Here is an 18,346-nt window from a genome sequence, read left to right as displayed (position 1 = left end):
CCCGACAAAGTATCACTAACTAACCAATTACTGTCTAAACAAGGACTGTCCAAATATGCATTTTTTAAAATAAAGATGGCTTGCTAACGTGACGTTAGCTACTTTTGGAAATGTCGAAGGAATTATCTGAAGGACTCTCAAACCATGAGAAACAAGAATCTCTGGTCTGATGAAACCATGTCACAACTTCCGCCGAAGTCGGCTCCTCTCCTTGTTCGGGCGACGTTTGGCGGTTCGACGTCACCTGCTTTTTAGCCATCGCCGCTCCATATTTCATGTATCCATTTGTTTTGTCTTGTTCCCTTCACACCTGGTTTGCATTCCCCAGTCAATCCATATGTATTTATTCCTCTGTTCCCCATCATGTCTTTGTGTAAGATTATTTGTGTTACGTGTATTTTGGAATTCTGGATATTGTTGCGCGCATTACTTTTGTCTATGTTACGTGTTTGGGCACATTTTATGTTACTTTGTGCTGTCATTTTGGACCGGAATAAAAAGTGTGCCTGTTCACTACACTCTGCTTTCCTGCACCTGACATCGCCTCCAATACACCCTCCTAACACGTCATGTCTGGAGCAGAACTGGCACCTTCTCTACGGTGAAGCATGGTGGTGTTAGCATCATGCTGTGGGGATGTTTTTCAGCGGTTTGGACTGGGAGACTAGTCAGGATTGAGGGTAAGATAAACGGAGCAGAGAACATAGAGATCCTTAACTTCTTGACGCTACCCATCCCGTCAGTGGGATCATTTTCGTCAGCATCCGCTGAATAGCATAGCGCCACAGTCAAATAATATTACTAAAAAATATTCATATTCATGAAATCACAAGTGCAATATTGCAAAACACAGCGTAGCCTTTTGTTAATCCACCTGTCGTCTCAGATTTTGAAATTATGCTGTACAGCGAAAGCAATCCAAGCGTTTGTGTAAGTTTATCGATAGCATAGCAAAACATGTACACTAAGCATTAACTTCTTCGATCTAGGGGGCGCTCTTTTAATTTTTGGATAAAAAAAAATGTTCCCGTTTTAAACAAGATATTTTGTCACGGAAAGATGCTCGACTATGCATATAATTGACAGCTTTGGAAAGAAAACACTTTGGAAAGAAACACGTTTCCAAAACTGCAAAGATATTATCTGTGAGTGCCACAGAACTTATGCTACAGGCGAAACCAAGATGAAATTTCAAACAAGAAATGGCCCAGATTCTGAAGGCGCTGTGTTCCAATGTCTCCTTATATGGCTGTGAATGCGCCAGGAATGAGCCTACACTTTCTGTCATTTCCCCAAGGTGTCTGCAGCATTGTGACGTATTTGTAGGCATATCATTGGAAGATTGACCTTAAGAGACTACATTTACCAGGTGTCCTCCGTCTAAATTATTGCACAATCTCCAGCTGCGTCCACTTTTCCATTCGGTTCAGAGGAGAAAGGCAACTGCCACGAATGATTTATCATCGAATAGATATGTGAAAAACACCTTGAGGATTGATTCTAAACAACGTTTGCCATGTTTCTGTCGATATTATGGAGTTAATTTGGAAAAAAGTTTGGAGTTGTAATGACTGAATTTTCGGGGTTTTTTCTTAGCCAAACGTGATGAACAAAACGGAGCGATTTCTCCGACACAAATAATATTTTTGGAAAAACTGAACATTTGCTATCTAACTGAGAGTCTCCTCATTGAAAACATCCGAAGTTCTTCAAAGGTAAAGGATTTTATTTGAATGCTTTTCTTGTTTTTGTGAAAATGTTGCCTGCTAAATGCTAGGCTAATGCTATGCTAGCTATCAATACCTCTTACACAAATGCTTGTGTAGCGATGGTTGAAAAGCATATTTTGAAAATCTGAGATGACAGTGTTGTTAACAAAAGGCTAAGCTTGTGAGTGAATATATTTCTTTCATATCATTTGTGATTTTCATGAATAGTTAACGTTGCGTTATGCTAATGAGCTTGAGGCTATGATTACCCTCCTGGATATGGGATTGCTCGATGCAAGAAGTTAAGTAGCTAGGTCACGAAAATCAGAAAAGCAAACAAATTATTTGTTTACCTTTGATGATCTTCGGATGTTTTCACTCACGAGACTCTTTTACACAACAAATGTTCCTTTTGTTCCATAAAGATTATTTTTATACCCAAAATACCTCCGTTTGTTTGTCACGTTATGTTCAGAAATCCACAGGAAAGAGCGGTCACAGAAATCATATCCATAATGTCCACAGAAACATGTCAAACATTTTTTATAATCAATCCTCAGGTTGTTTTTAAAATATATATTCGATAATATATCAACCGGGTGTGTAGGTTTTTCAATAACACCGGGAGAATCAATGGCTGCTGTACTCTGTAGCGCAACACTCACTCTGAGAGCCCCCACCTATCCACTTACGCAATGTGATCTTTCACGCTCATTTTTTTAAATAAAAGCCTGAAACTATGTCTAAGGACTGTTGACACCTTAGGGAAGCAACAGAAAAAGGAATCTGGTTGATATCCCTTTAAATGGAGGATAGGCATGCATAGGAACAGAGAGGTTTCAAAATAAGAGGCACTTCCTGATTGGATTTTCCTCAGGTTTTCTCCTGAAATATCAGTTATGTTATACTCACAGACAATACTTTTACAGTTTTGGAAACTTTGGAGTGTTTTCTATCCTAATCTGACAATTATATGCATATTCTAGTTTCTGGGACTGAGAAATAGGCCATGTCAAATGGGTATGTTTTTTAGCCAAAAACAAAAATACTGCCCCCTACACGCAAAAGGTTTATGAAAACCTGCTCCAGAGCGCTCAGGGCCTCAGACTGGGGCAAAGGTTCACATTCCAACAGGACTATGGCACAAAGTACACAGCCAAGAAAACGCGAGTGGCTTCGGGACATGTTTCTGAATGTCCCCGAGTGGCCCAGCCAGAGCTCGGACTTGAACCCGATCAAACATTTCTGGAGAGACCTGAAAATAACTGCAGCAACGCTCCCCATCCAAACTGACAGAGCTTGATAGGGTCTGCAGAGAAGAATTGGAGTAACTCCCCAAATACAGGTGTGCCAAGCTTGTAGCGTCATAAACAAGAAGACTCAAGGCTGTAATAGCTGCCAAAGGTGTTTCAACAAAGCACTGAGGGTGCTAAGGGTCTGAATACTTAAAAAGTGTTATTTCAAGATTTTATTGTTAATACATTTGCCAAAATATGTAAAAACCTTTTTTGCTTCGTCATTATGGGGTATTGTGTGTAGATTGATGAGGGAATAAAACAATTTAATAAGGCTGTAACATATCAAAATGTTGATAAAGTAGTGGAGTCTGAATACGTTACGTATTGTTGAAGTGAAAAGAAATGTGGCTCTTGAAGAAGCTTTGTTTTGTGACTGGAGGGATATAACTATTTTCAAGGTCAAACAGGCATTGATACACTGTATGTGTTAGATTAATCTTGTTTCACTATAAATCTGCATTGATTATGGTACCTTTGCTTATGAATACGATGAGGAGCGGGGGTGTGTCTATTTGTCAATAACAGCTGTGTGATGTCTAATATTAAAGAAGTCTTGAGGTATTGCTCGCCTGAGGAAGAGTACCTTATGATAAACTGTAGACCACAAAATCTACCATGAGAGTTTTCATCTACAAATATTTTTTGTAGCCGTCTATTTACCACCACAAATCGTTGCTGGCGCTAAGACCGCACTCAACCTGCTGTATAAGAAAAACAAGAAAATGCTCATCTAGTGTTGCAGAGGAAACTTAAATAATTTTTACTTAATTTCTACCAGCAAGTCACATGTGCAACCATAGGAAAAATACTCTCGATCACCTTTACTCCACACACAGAGATGCATGCAAAGCTCTCCCTCACCCTCCATTTGGCAAATCTGACCATAACTTTATCCTCTTGATTCCTGCTTACAAGCAAAACCTAATGCAGGAAGTACCAGTGACTCGCTCAATACAGAAGTGGTCAGATGACGCAGAGGGTACGCTACAGGAATGTTTTGCTAGCACAGGCAGGACTTTTTCCCAGGATTCATCCAATGGCATTGAGGAGTATATATTCATCAATAAGTGCATTGACGATGTCATCTCCACAGTGACCGTACGTACATATCCTAACCAGAAGCCATGGATTACAGGCAACATCCGCATCAAGATGAAGGCTAGGAGCGGGACACTAATTCTTATAAGAAATCCCGCTACGCCCTCAGACGAACCATCAAACAGGCAAAGCATCAATACAGGATTAAGATTGTATCCTAGTTCTCCAGCTCTAACGCTCATCGGATGTGGCAGAGCTTGAAAACTATTACTGACTACAAAGGGAAACCCAGCCGCGAGCTGCCCAGTGACACAAGGCTACCAGATGAGCTAAATGCCTTTTATGCCCACGTTTAGGCAAGCAACACTGAAGCATGCATATGAGAGCACCAGCTGTTCCGGACGACTGTGTGATAATGCTCTCGGTAGCCGATGTGAGCAAGACCTTTAAACAGGTCAACATTCAAAAAGCTGCGGGGCCAGACGGATTACCAGGATGTGTACTCAAAGCATGCGTGGACCAACTGGCAAGTGACTTTACTGACATTTTCAACCTCTGCCTGACCAAGTCTGTAATACCTACATGTTTCAGGGAGACCATCAAAGGTTGTGTGCCAAAGGAAGCGAAGGTAACCTGCCTAAATTAACCCGCCCAGTAGCACTCACATCAGTAGCCATGAAGTGCTTTGAAAGGCTGGTCATGACTCACATCAACAGCATCATCCCTGGTAACCTTCCCTCTGATTCGCATACCGTTCCAACAGATCCACAGATGATGCAATCTCTAATTTTTTAACCTTTTTATTTAACTAGGCAAGTCAGTGAAGAACAAATTCTTATTTTCAATGACGGCCTAGGAACAGTGGGTTAACTGCCTGTTCAGGGGCAGAACGACAGATTTGTACCTTGTCAGCTCAGGGATTTGAACTTGCAACCTTTCAGGTTACAAGTCCTACACTCTAACCACTAGGCTACCCTGCCGCCCCTATTGCACTCCACACTGCCATTTTCCACCTGGACAAAAGGAACACCTATGTGAGAATGCTGTTCATTAACTAAAGCTTAGTGTTCAACACCATAGTGCCCACAAAGCTCATCACTAAGCTAAGGACCCTTAGACTAAACAGCTCCCTCTTGCAACTGGATCCTGGACTTCCTGACGGGTCGGCCCCAGGTGGTAAGGGTAGGCAACAATACTGTGCTTAGTTCCCCGCTGTGCTCCCTGTTCACCCACAACTGCATGGCCAAACACGACTCCAACACCATCATTAAGTTTGCTGACGACACAACAATTGGTAGGCCTGATTACCTACAGCGATGAGACAGCCTATAGGGAGGAGGTCAGGCCAGGACAACAACCTCTCCTTCAATGTGAGCAAGACAAAGGAGCTGATTGTGGACTATAGGAAAAGGCGGGCCGAACAGGCCCCCATTCTCATCCACAGGGCTGAAGTGGAGCGGGTCAAGAGTTTCAAGTTCCTTGGTGTCCACATCACAAATGAAATATCATCATCCAAACACACCAAGACAGTTGTGAAGAGGGCACGACAACATCTTTCCCCCCCAGGAGACTGAAAAGATTTGGCATGGGTCCCCAGATCCTCAAAAAGTTCTACAGCTGCACCATCGAGAGCACCCTGACCGGTTGCATCACCGCCTAGTATGGCAACTGTAGGCATCTGACCGTAAGGCGCTACAGAGGGTAGTACATACAGCCCAGCACATCATTGTTGCCAAGCTTCCTGCCATCCAGGATCTATGTACTAGGCGGTGTCAGAGGAAAGCCCCAAAAAATGTCAAAGACTCCAATCCCCCAAGTCATAGTCTGTTCTACTCCCCACCCCCCATTTGTTTTAACACTGCTGCTGCTGTATTGGGTGCATGTGACAAATAACGTTTGATTTGATTTGATCAATGATGGTTGTTCCTAATACTTTGCAAATAGCTTTTGCCTCTCTGTAGATTTGGTTACGTTGATCAGGTTTGAGGAACAGTAGCTATCAATTACCTTACCTGCTCTACTGGCATTTGCGTTGACCATAGGACTTACATAACATAGCAAACTTTTATGTTCTTGCAGAGATATGTTTTTTAAGCTCTCCTCTGTCTCATTTTGTTCCGTCTCTTTGTGTTTGTTCTGCAGCTAAAGCCGTGACCGAGACCACTGGGAAATTCAGATCACGTCTCTCTGTCACCTCAGATCAAGATGTAAGTAATATCGCTGTCTACCTATCTCTTTTTCTTTCTCGCTCTCATTATCTCTCTCTTTGTATCGCTCTCTCTTCCTCTCTCTTTCTCTCAGTGATGACACAGGTTGAAGCTAGAGTCATCTGTGCTTTCAGCTCTGGGGGGCTGTGTGGGCATTCTAACACCTGATTAATGCATTCATATTTTACTGCTCAAACACTGCTCACTTCAGCCTGTTGGCAGAGAATTGCTTAATGCACTTATATTTTTACTGTCTTGGTACAATGGGTATGGGGAAATGCCTAACTTCCTAAACTGAATTTTCACTTAATCATGCTTTGATATCAATGGGAGACTTAGTGCAAATTTGACTTTAAGTGGAAGTTAGAATTGACCCCTTATGAGTGGATTTGTAACGTCCCCCTTTCCCTCTATCAGAGCTGTATCTTGCAGATAGATGTCTGTAAGCCAGAGGGAGGGTGGCTGGGCTTTGCTCTGATTGGAGGATGCAATGGGAGTGTGCTCAGAGTGAAGAAGATCTGCACTGGAGGCGTGGCCCACCAAGACGGGCGGCTCAGAGTGGGAGACATACTGCTCGAGGTACGCACAAGCACGTACACACACACACTTATCAATAACTGATTATGAGTCCTAACATTACTTTTAATATATTTGTAGTAAATACAGTGAGCTCCAAAAGTATTGGGACAGTGACATTTTGTTTTTGTTTTGGCTCTGTACTCCGGCACTTTGGATTTGAAATGATACAATGACTATGAGGTTAAAGTGCATTTTGGGTAAACCGTTTGAGAAATTACAGCACTTTTTGTACGTAGTCCCTCAATTTTAGAGGACCAAAGGTATTGGGACAAATTTACTTCCTATATATGTATAAAAATAGTAAAAAGTGAAGTATTTGGTCTCATATTCAAAGCACGCAATGACTACATCAAGTGACTCTACAATTTGTTGGATGCATTTGCTGTTTGTTTCGCTTGTGTTTCAAATTGTTTTGTACCCAACAGTAATTCATGGTAAATAATGTATTGTGTCATTTTGTCACTTTTATTGTAAATGAACACTTCTACATTAATGTGGATGCTACCATGATTACCAATAATCCTGAATGAATCGTGAATAATGATGATTGAGAAAGTTACAGAGACATACATATCATACCCCCCCAACAAACAAAAAATCAAGGAGCCTTCTTCCTCGCCAGCGCTGCCGGAGTCTCCCGCCTGTCCAGCGCTGCCATAGTCTCTCGTCTGTCATGAGCCGCCAGAGTCTCCCGTCTGTCGTGAGCCGCCAGAGTCTCCCGTCTGTCGTGAGCCGCCAGAGTCTCCCGTCTGTCGTGAGCCGCCAGAGTCTCCCGTCTGTCGTGAGCCGCCAGAGTCTCCCGTCTGTCGTGAGCCGCCAGAGTCTCCCGTCTGTCGTGAGCCGCCAGAGTCTCCCGTCCGTCATGAGCCTCCTGAGTCGCCAGTCAGCATAGAGCAGCCAGAGCCTGCAGTCAGCATGGAGCAGCCAGAGCCGCCAGTCAGCATGGAGCAGCCAGAGCCGCCAGTCAGCATGGAGCAGCCAGAGCCGCCAGTCAGCATGGAGCAGCCAGAGCCGCCAGTCAGCCAGGATCTTCCAGAGCCACTAGTCGGCCAGGATCCGCCAGTCGGCCAGGATCCGCCGGTCAGCCAGGATCCTCCATTCAGCCAGGATCCGCCAGTCAGCCAGGATCTGCCAGAAGCGCAACATTCAGCCAGGATCTGCCAGAGCCGTCAACCTGCCTGAGCGTCCTCTCAGTCCTGAGCTACCCCTCAGTCTTGAGCTACCCCTCAGTCTTGAGCTACCCCTTAGTCCCGAGCTACCTCAGTCCCGAGCTGTCCTTCAGTCCCGAGCTGCCCCTCAGTCCAGTGGGGCCCTTTGTTAAGATTAGTAGGCCAAGGTCGACGGGGAGGGTCGCCAATCTAAGAACGCTAGGAGGTGGACAAAGACTATGATGGAGTGGGGTCCACGTCCAGCGCCAGAGCCGCCACCGTGGACAGACGCCCACCCAGACCCTCCCCTATGGGTTTAGGTGCGCGGCCGGGAGTCCGCACCTTTGGGGGGGGGGGGTACTGTCACGCCTGGTCTTAGTATTTTATGGTTTCTTTATTATTTTGGTAAGGCCAGGGTGTGACATGGGTGATTTATGTGTCTTGTCTTGTCTAGGGGTTTATTAGATTTATGGGGTTGTGTTTAGTAGAGTTGTCTAGGAAAGTCTATGGTTGCCTAGAGTGGTTCTCAATCAGAGGCAGGTGTTTATCATTGTCTCTGATTGGGATCCATATTTAGGCAGCCATATTCTTTGGGTTTTTCGTGGGTGATTGTTTCTTGTCTTTGTGTTTGTTGCAACAGTTAGGACTGTTTTCGGTTTTCTGTTACGTTTATTGTTTTTTTTTGTAAATTGTTCGTATTTTCAGCTTTCATTAAAGATGTATAAAGATAACCACTCTGCGTTCCTCTCTTTCACCAGAAGAAAACCGTAACAAGCAGCTTCCCACATGAATGTAACTTTGCATCCAACACTTTTGTACAGTCACAAGCTTAATGTAGCCATTGTGTGTTGGGAATATGGGACTAAATATGGAACTTTTTATCTACTTTAATACACATATAAGTGAATTTGTCCCAATACTTTAAAATAGGGGGACTATGCAAAAAAAGTGCTATAATTTATAAACTGTTCACCCGATATGGATGAAAATACCCTCAAATTAAATCTGATAGTCTGTACTTTATCCTCATGGTCATTGTATCATTTCAAATCCAAAGTGCTGGAGTACTGAGCCAAAACAACACAAATGTATCACTGTCCCAATACTTTTGGAGCTCATTGTATGTGTCATTGTTGTATTCCAATGTGTTTTAGGTGAATGGGATAATAGTATCAGGTCTGAGCCATAGTAAGGTGGTGGATATCCTCCGTAAGGTAAAGGGAAACGTCCAGCTCAACATCTGTAGAGACATCATACGACGGGCCAATACAGCACCCTGCACTGATGGTTTCTTCTATATGGCCTCTTGCCCTAGAGACAACATGGCCGCCTGCCCTGGGTCAAATACGGCCTCCTGTCCTGGATCAGGATCCTATATGGCCTCTTGTCTTGGATCAAATATGGCCCCTTGTACTGGATCAAATATGGCCTCCTGTCCTGGATCAAATATTTCCCCTTGTCCTGGGTCAAATATGATGACCTGCCAAGGAGTCAACATGGGGGATAAAGCAGAGCTTGTCTCTAAACCTGCTGCCTGCTCCTTACCTGATGTCCAGCAGGAGGACCTTCCCCCTGGTGAGATATAAGAGGGCCAGTTAATCCCAAATTAATGTTTGTTGGGGGGGTTTCATACTTAAAAAGTTGTATTTTTAGCTAAGTATATATTCCAATCTGAAGTCCTCAAACCTAAACAAAATGTACTTAAATAATTGAGTTATACTGGATGTAATTTTCCCTGTGTGTTTGAATCTAGAGTTGACTGCAGATCCAGTACCTTATGTAGAGGAGGATGCCCCCCTTTCCCCCCCCCACCTCTCTCCTCCCCATCATCCCGCACACCGTCTGCAGGCCCTGACAGAAGGCATGGCTGGACAGGTAACACACACACACCCACACCCACACACAAACTCACAGAGCTCTAAATAAAATAACATAAATGGTGGCACTGGTGCTCCCAACTTTAGAAAGTTAGAGGAGTACCACATAAAATTTAGGAGCACCAGAAAATAAAATGTCTGTCTGTCTGTATTGGGCCTATAATAATTCTAGTTATTGTAGTTTTCAAGCAGATTGAAAATTGTTCACTGCCTCTTTAAGAATGTCAGTGACGTTCTGAGTGACAACATGCAAATTTGTCATTCATTAATTGCTATGATCATTGATCTCTAATTTCCATTCTTTCTGTGCCCCAAAATGTTTGGATATACTGGTAAAGTTGGCAGGTGGTTACCTAGCTACCTATTGAGGTAACATGACTGAACAAGGTGTTAACAGCCTACAATTAGTTTTAAAACAAGATGGTTTATGAATGTAAAATGTGGCCCGCCAATTGAGATGCATCCAGCTGCAACGTAGATTATATGGGTCACAAATTCTGAACAGTTTGGGCTAGAGACGAGCGGTTTTCAATGTAGTAATGGTACAACCACCACGGTCACAAATCTGCACTCACTTTTTTCACTAGGGAAACAGCAGTACAGTGATGCTTATTGCAAATGCTTTTACTCAAATAGTATTTTACTAGGTGACATTTACTTGAGTAATTTTGTATTAAGGTATCTTTACTTTTACTCAAGCAAGTATGACAATTTAGTACTTTTTCCACTACTGCATGTTATGTGTATGCTTGTCATCAGTAAGGACTTGGGAGTTTAGGATAAAAATAAACAGAATAGAGCTTAGCATGAGCAAAATCGTAGAAGAATATCTGGATCAGTCTGCTTCCAACAGACACTGGGAGACAAATTCATCTTTCAGCAGGACAATAAACCTACAACACAAAGCCAAATATACAACGGAGTCGCTTACCATGACGACATTGAATGTTCCTGAGTGGCCTAGTTACAGTTTTGACTTGAATCATCTTGAAAATATATGGCAAAACTTGAAAATGGCTGTCTAGCAATGATCAGCAAATCAAATCTATTTATATAGCCCTTCTTACATCAGCTGATATCTCAAAGTGCTGTACAGAAACGCAGCCTAAAATCCCAAACAGCAAGCAATGCAGGTGTAGAAGCACGGTGGCTAGGAAAAACTCCCTAGAAAGGCCAAAACCTAGGAAGAAACCTAGAGAGGAACCAGGCTATGAGGGGTGTCCAGTCCTTTTCTGGCTGTGCCAGGTGGAGATTATAAAAGAACATGGCCAAGATGTTCAAATGTTCATAAATGACCAGCATGGTCAAATAATAATAATCACAGTAGTTGTCGAGGGTGCAACAAGTCAGCACCTCAGGAGGAAATGTCAGTTGTCTTTTCATAGCCGATCATTAAGAGTATCTCTACCGCTCCTGCTGTCTCTAGAGAGTTGAAAACAGCAGGTCTGGGACAGGTAGCACGTCCGGTGAACTGGTCTCGGTTCCATAGCCGCAGGCAGAACAATTGAAACTGGATCAGCAGCACAGCCAGGTGGACTTAGGACAGCAAGGAGTCATCATGCCAGGTAGTCCTGAGGCATGGTCCTAGGGCTCAGGACCTCCGAGAGAGAGAATGAGAGAATTAGAGAGAGCATACTTAAATTCACACAGGACACCGGCTAAGACAAGAGAAGTACTCCAGATATAACAGACTGACCCTAGCCCCCCGACACATAAACTACTGCAGCATAAGTACTGGAGGCTGACACTGGAGGGGTCAGGAGACACTGTGACCCCATCCGATGAGACCCCCGGACAGGGCCAAACAGGCAGGATATTATAACCTCACCCACTTTGCCGAAGCACAGCGCCCACACCACTAGAGGGATATCTTCAACCACCAACTTACCATCCTGAGACAAGTCCGAGGATAGCCCACAAAGATCTCCGCCACGGCACAACCCAAGGAGGGGGGGTGCCAACCCAGACAGGAAAATCACGTCAGTGACTCAACCCACTCAAGTGACGCACCCCTCCTAGGGACGGCATGGAAGGGCACCAGTAAGCCAGTGACTCAGCCCCTGTAATAGGGTTAGAGGCAGAGAATCCCAGTGGAGAGAGAGGAACCAGCAAGGCAGAGACAGCAATGAATCTTCAATAAAGACTTAAAGGTTGAGACCGAGTCTGCGTCTCTCACATAGGTAGGCAGACCATTCCATTAAAATGGAGCTCTTGGAAAAAGCCCTGCTTCCAGCTGTTTGCTTAGAAATTAGAGGGACAATTAGGAGGCCTGAGCCTTGTGATCGTAGCATACGTGCAGGTATGTACGGCAGGAGCAAATCGGAAAGATAAGTAGGAGCAAGCCCATGTAATGCTTTGTAGGTTAGCAGTAAAACCTTGAAATCAGCTCTTGCCTTAACAGGAAGCCAGTGTAGGGAGGCTAGCAAAGGAGTAATATGCTAAAAAAAAATTGGTTCTAGTGTCACGACTCCCGTCGAAGTTGGCTCTCTTGCCTGTTTGGGCGGTGCTCGTGGTCGTCGTCACCGGCCTACTAGCCGCCACCGATCCCTTTTTCCCTTTTCTGTTAGTTTAGTCTTATAAGTTGCACCTGTTCCTATTTGTGATTTCTTGATTTGCTTTCCTATTTAAGCTTGTGTAGCCCGCCCCTGTTTGTGCGGGATTATATTTTGTTCACATCTTGTATTGGAGGTGTTATTGTGCTCCGGACTATTGTTACCCTGTGTTTGGGTTGGTCTGTGTTTTCCGCCCTGTGTTTTGAGCATGACCATTTTGTGCCGGATTAAAGTGCATTTTTCCGTGAACCCTCTGCTCTCAGCACCTGATTTCTATCTTCACCTCCGAGTCATCCATGACATCTGGTCAGGATTCTAGCAGCCGTATTTAGCACTAATTGAAGTTTATTTAGTGCTTTATCCAGTTGCAGTTACCAACGCTCTGGATAACATAACAGCCTAACCAGCTCTGCTATAGCGAGCAATGTTCCGTGAGCTGTTCCCTCACTTGTGTCTGGAAGTAGCTAGAAAGTTAGCTTGCGTGCCTGACTGCTTTTTAATCAGGATCGGTGTCCCGTTAGCGGGCACACAATTCAAATAAATAATCGTAATATTATATATATTATTATTAATATTATTATAATATTATGGATTTTAAACATTTAGGTACATATAAGTGTCTTATATCAGATGTAAGCTTAAATTCTTGTTAATCTAAATGCACTGTCCGATTTACAGTAGCTATTACAGCGAAAACATGCCATGCGATTGTTTAAGGACGGCGCCCCACATCAACATATTTTTCCACCCGCACAGGTTTCATACATTTACATATAAAGATTAAATATTCACTTACTTTTTGAAAATCTTTCTCTGATTTGTCATCCAAAGGGTCCCAGCTATAACTTGTAGTGTCATTTTGTGAGATAAAATCCTTCTTTATATCCCAAAAGGTCTGTTTAGTTGGCGCCATCGATTTGAGTAATACACTTAGTCAAAATACTTTTCTATTTACACCTCAGATACCCTAAAAATGTAATCAAACTATAATATTTATTTAAGAAATTTTAGCAGTTGCGTAATTTCTTCATGACGCATGCAAATACGGATTTCTAAGACTGTGTCCTTCAACTAAAACTATTATTTCTCATTCATTTATTCAACTTCATTGAAGTTACAAGCCTGAATCCTTGAACATAGACTGCTGACACCCTGTGGAAGCCATAGGAATTCCATCCAAGGAGCTCATTTTCAATATGACCTTTCTCTTGTTGAAACTGGATCAGCAGCACAGCTGCGAGGATGAGGATGGTCTCTCAAAAAAAAAAAAAAACATTTCCAAGCGTAAATGGAGAAAAAAAAGGGCCTAGCCCTTAGAAGTTAAAATGTGTTTTGTATTATTATTATTATTATTATTATTATTATTATTATTATTTACAAAACAAATACAAAAACAGAAATATACAAACAAGAGTACATAAACCTAACAGTATTACATATCGAGATGATACATTTTCAATTTGTCAGTTTTCTTTATGGTATGTATTGCTTTTTTGTTTTTACACTTACTGATAATTTCAAAATAATATTTAGATTATATTTTAAATAATGTAAAGATGGGTTTGTTCTCCACACTTCATTTTATGGATAAAGAATCTACTGTGAAAAATAAACAAATTAACAATGTAAGTTAAATCAGAGTCCGTATAATTTGGATCAAAATAAAACACCTCCCGGGTGGCGCAGTGGTTAAGGCACTGCATCGAAGTGCTAACCCTGCCACCAGAGATTCTGGGTTCAAGCCCAGGCTCTGTCGCAGCCGGGAGGCCCATGGGGTGGCACACAATTGGCCCAGCGTCGTCTGGATTGGGGAGGATTTGGCTGGCAGGGATATCCTTGTCTCATTGGGCACTAGCAACTCCTGTGGCGGGCCGGGCGCATGGGGTGCACGCTAACCAGGTCGCCAGGTGTACGGTGTTTCCTCCGACACATTGGTGCAGCTGGCTTCTGGGTTGTGTCAAAAAGCAGTGGGTTGTGTTTCAGAGGATGCGACCTTCGCCTCTCCCAAGTCTGTATGGGAGTTGCAGCTATGAGACAAGATTGTAACTACTACCAATTGGGGAGAGAAAAGGGGTACAAATAATAATAATAATATTTATCAGTCTTTCAAATTAACATTAATTCATTTGTTTTGTTATCAATTTGTTATCAATAGCCATTTTGAATCTGACTAAAAAAGGTCAGATAAACCCTTAAAGAGATTGGTGGGGATAAAGCTTAAGAGGGTGTGAACGATGCTGAGTGGGTGTAGACAAAGAAAGGCTCTCCATTAGTAGTAGCAAAACATTCAAAGGACATTTTCTCAAAAGTGAGTTTATAAACTTTCAAAGCAAAATAACTTCCCCATTGCTCTTTAACTGTAGTGTATGATATACCATTTTCTAGCTCCTAGTCTACTTTTATCCAATGTAAAAAACACAATTTCAAATTTTGCTACATGATTTGAGCCAGTCGGTCACATGGTTGCGCTTTAGAGCCTTACACACATACACACCCACACACCACTGTAATATTGCAGTGTATCTTAAGAGCCACCTGTCACCTCACTCTCTTGTTCTCTCTCTCTCTCTCTCTCTCTCTCTCTCTCTCTCTCTCTCTCTCTCTGTGTTTTGTGTAGGAGAGCTGTACCAGTATACCCTCTCATCCGGCGTGTTGCCTGTCTAGCAAGAGTGTGGCTAACTTGCTGCATGAAGCCTCTGACAGGTAAGACTAATTTTATCCTCCTCTTTTCCTCTCTTCTCTTCCTCTGCTCCATCTGTCTCTCAATAACAATCGCACATTTGGGCCTGTACGATTTCGATTCTTAAAGCTAAATTCACTTTACTTGAATGATCAGTTTCAGACACAAAATAGATGTTTTCTTGATGAGTTAACTGCCATGTAAGCTCTGTGTATTAATATTAAAGTCATGTTTCAGTTGTTGTTCTCAAAGTACCCTGTGTACATCTGTAGTGCCAGACCACACACTGTTACTACACGTTACTGTAGTGTATACTGACTTTGACCACAAGGAGGGAGCAAAGAGTCACTAATAAAACACAAACTCATGTTTCCTATGATGATATAACCATATCACAATAGGATGTTCTAGTTGAATAGAAGTTGACTTGACTCTTAAAGGCTCTTCATGGTCAATCTGAACTGCAGTGGCCATACAGCATTTTCTGCCTCCCCAAAAGTCAGAGCATTCATGCTTTTTGCACTTCAGGGAGCTGTCATTCACATCCAATACATGTTTCTGTACTGCGCTACTCGTAATGATTGAGGGCTATAGTAGGAAGTTCTCTATAGCCATCCAGTTAATTTCAAGCAACTGGCTCAATGAAAATACCTTACCTCTTCTGAGATGTTGGAGTTCATTTCCCGGTGCTTGACATAGGAGCTCAGCCAAGATAGCATGAAATAAAAAGACTGCCCTGTTTTCCCACCTGCATCTCAATACCAAATTTCTCAGCAAAATTAGCCTACATTTAGGCTATTGTTTATTTGTGTATTTCAAATAAAGTTGAAGTAAAAAATCTGAGTATAATGCTTGTATGGATTTCAACCCCATTGTCATCAATCAACTACATAACAGTTAAAAACTACTTTGACTACCATAACTGATTTCTGTGTGCCAGCTAAGCTACCAGCTTATACGAATGGGAGTTAGCATTTGGCAGTCACTTTTTCTAAACCTTAAAAGGGACAACTTCTAAATGCTATGCAGCCAAGTATATCTAAATCGTATTTTAGTAACCACATTGTAGACCTGTGGGCCTGTTACAATACATCAATCATGACAGATTTGACAAATATCCACTGTTAGATCAGATATGTTAAATGTGCGCCAATCCAGTGTCCTTCTATCTCCCATGGTCTGCATTCGATTGACCTATTTACTACTAATATGTATTAAACTTCATCTACCTTTTAATGGGATTTATTGAACATTGTAAACCTCCCATTGTTAAAAACTCCTGTGCTGAAGCTATGACTTTCAACATTCTATTCACTTTAAACAGTGTAACTTTTGATGCAGATCAGCTACTTTGACCACTTTCCCAACAACTTAGAGAAATACTTAAAATGTATGAAATCTTTGTCTTCTCTGCTATTCAAATCTGGAATAAGTACAGAATTATCTACTACCTATCAAGAGGTAGAGCTGTTTTAGTAACCGCATCAACTACTTTCATTAGCTAACTTCCTACTGTTGAATTAATTGTTAAAGACCTTTCAGAAATGTCTAATTATAGCACTGGGTGAGCACATTCTAAGCATTGTGACCTTTGACACAAATCAGCTACTTTGACCACATTCCCATAATTTAAAACAAAATTTAAGAGTGTATGAAATCCTTATCTACTTCTCTGCTTTTCAAATATAATATAAAATCAAAACAATACAGCTCTTTTAGTAACTGCATCAACTCCATTTTCTTTCCAACTTTTAGATACAACTGAATTTTTGACCACTTTCCCAGTACTTTAGACAAAAACTTAAAGGGTAAAACATCTTGATGTTCTTCTCTGCTATTTAAATCTGGAATAAGAACACAATTATCTTCTACCAATTAAGAGTGTCGTAACTTTACTTTAACATCAATCTGAAGACTTATTTATCTAATTAACTAACTATGTTTAATTGTTACCTGATTAAATTAATGTAACAATTATCTCATTAGGATCTGGGGCACCATGAAAGCAGTTCTTTAAAGTGTTACCATCTCTCGAATTAAACTCTAAAATGTCTTTAGCTATCACATCTATAATATTCAGTTAACTTATTAATCATAACTTCGTATCATATCATCACTCTGAACAGTTGTAACCTCCTTGCCTCTGCAAAAACCTGAGCCTTACTTATGATTCAGTGCTACACAAATTGGTTTAATTAATTATTTACTAGCTGATTAAATGGGAACACAGGATAAACATACACACGTTGCATCGGTTATTGACTTAATATGCTGAAGACAGGTCCCTCGCAGAATGACAACAATATGGCTGCTTGTTAAAGAAGAGATGGAGAGAGAGAGGGACAGAGACACTTAGCATTAGTACATTCAGAAATTATTGTCACTTACAGTAACCATATACTTTGCATTTACCATCATTTATACAGTTTGTAGGAAAAGGGCGGTTCCGGCCGGCTGACACACTTTCTGATCTCACTCAGTGGCGGTGACTACACACTTTGCAAAGTCTTAAAAAAACAATTACTAATCAAATCACATCCCACTCTGAACAAAAACACGTTCATCATTTTTAATAATACATGCTCAAAGCACAGTAAGGAAACTTTATACATGTAGTGGGTATACTTTCCAAGTTACAGTATTTCCTTTATAACATTCTAAACCTGAGACGATGAGTAAACATTATGACTTTTGATACAAATCAGCTACTTTGACCATTTCCCAACAACTTAGACACAAACTTGGAGGGTATGACATCTTGGTCTACTTTTCTGCTTTTCAAATCTAAAATCAGAACAGAAATCAAGAGTGACCTCTGTTCTAGTAACCACATCAACTATTTTTCATCTCAACTTTTACAAATAACAGAAATTTTGACCATTTACCAGCACTTTTGACACAAACTTAGTGGGTATGAAGTATTGATCTTACTTCTCTACTAGAAGAACACTTCTTACAGTACTAGAAAAACAATTTTAAAGAGATGAAGCAAGGCACATAATTTTACTTCATGTAAAATTACCATCTCGTTTGATATCAGATATAATAGCAGCTTTTCTAGACCGTATTTGGTCCCGCTTAAATTACATGCAGCTTATAAAGCCTTCATAAACCCTACATAAATGTGTTACAAATCATCTATAGCCATATGTCATGCTCTTATAAAGGGTTCATACATTTGGCCTAACTCTGTGACATAACCCACTATGTCAAATATGGCATAAACCTGTGCTTCATAAAGGATTACATATTGGATTC

At 41.6% G+C, this 18,346-nt stretch overlaps 1 protein-coding gene across 1 annotated transcript in view; it reads left to right on the top strand.

The window, feature by feature from the left end:
• Positions 1–18,346, top strand: part of LOC135511419 (tyrosine-protein phosphatase non-receptor type 13-like) — a 133,198-nt gene that overhangs the window by 74,275 nt on the left and 40,577 nt on the right. The window contains exons 35-40 of the mRNA XM_064932932.1: positions 622–630; positions 6,188–6,252; positions 6,670–6,831; positions 9,134–9,554; positions 9,733–9,854; positions 15,026–15,111. Of these exons, the coding sequence (XP_064789004.1) occupies positions 622–630; positions 6,188–6,252; positions 6,670–6,831; positions 9,134–9,554; positions 9,733–9,854; positions 15,026–15,111 (865 nt within the window). The remainder of the gene's footprint in view (positions 1–621; positions 631–6,187; positions 6,253–6,669; positions 6,832–9,133; positions 9,555–9,732; positions 9,855–15,025; positions 15,112–18,346) is intronic.

The sequence above is a fragment of the Oncorhynchus masou genome, chromosome 24, assembly GCF_036934945.1.
Source record: "Oncorhynchus masou masou isolate Uvic2021 chromosome 24, UVic_Omas_1.1, whole genome shotgun sequence".
NCBI lineage: Eukaryota > Metazoa > Chordata > Actinopteri > Salmoniformes > Salmonidae > Oncorhynchus > Oncorhynchus masou.
This window is presented reverse-complemented; position numbering and strand designations above follow the sequence as displayed.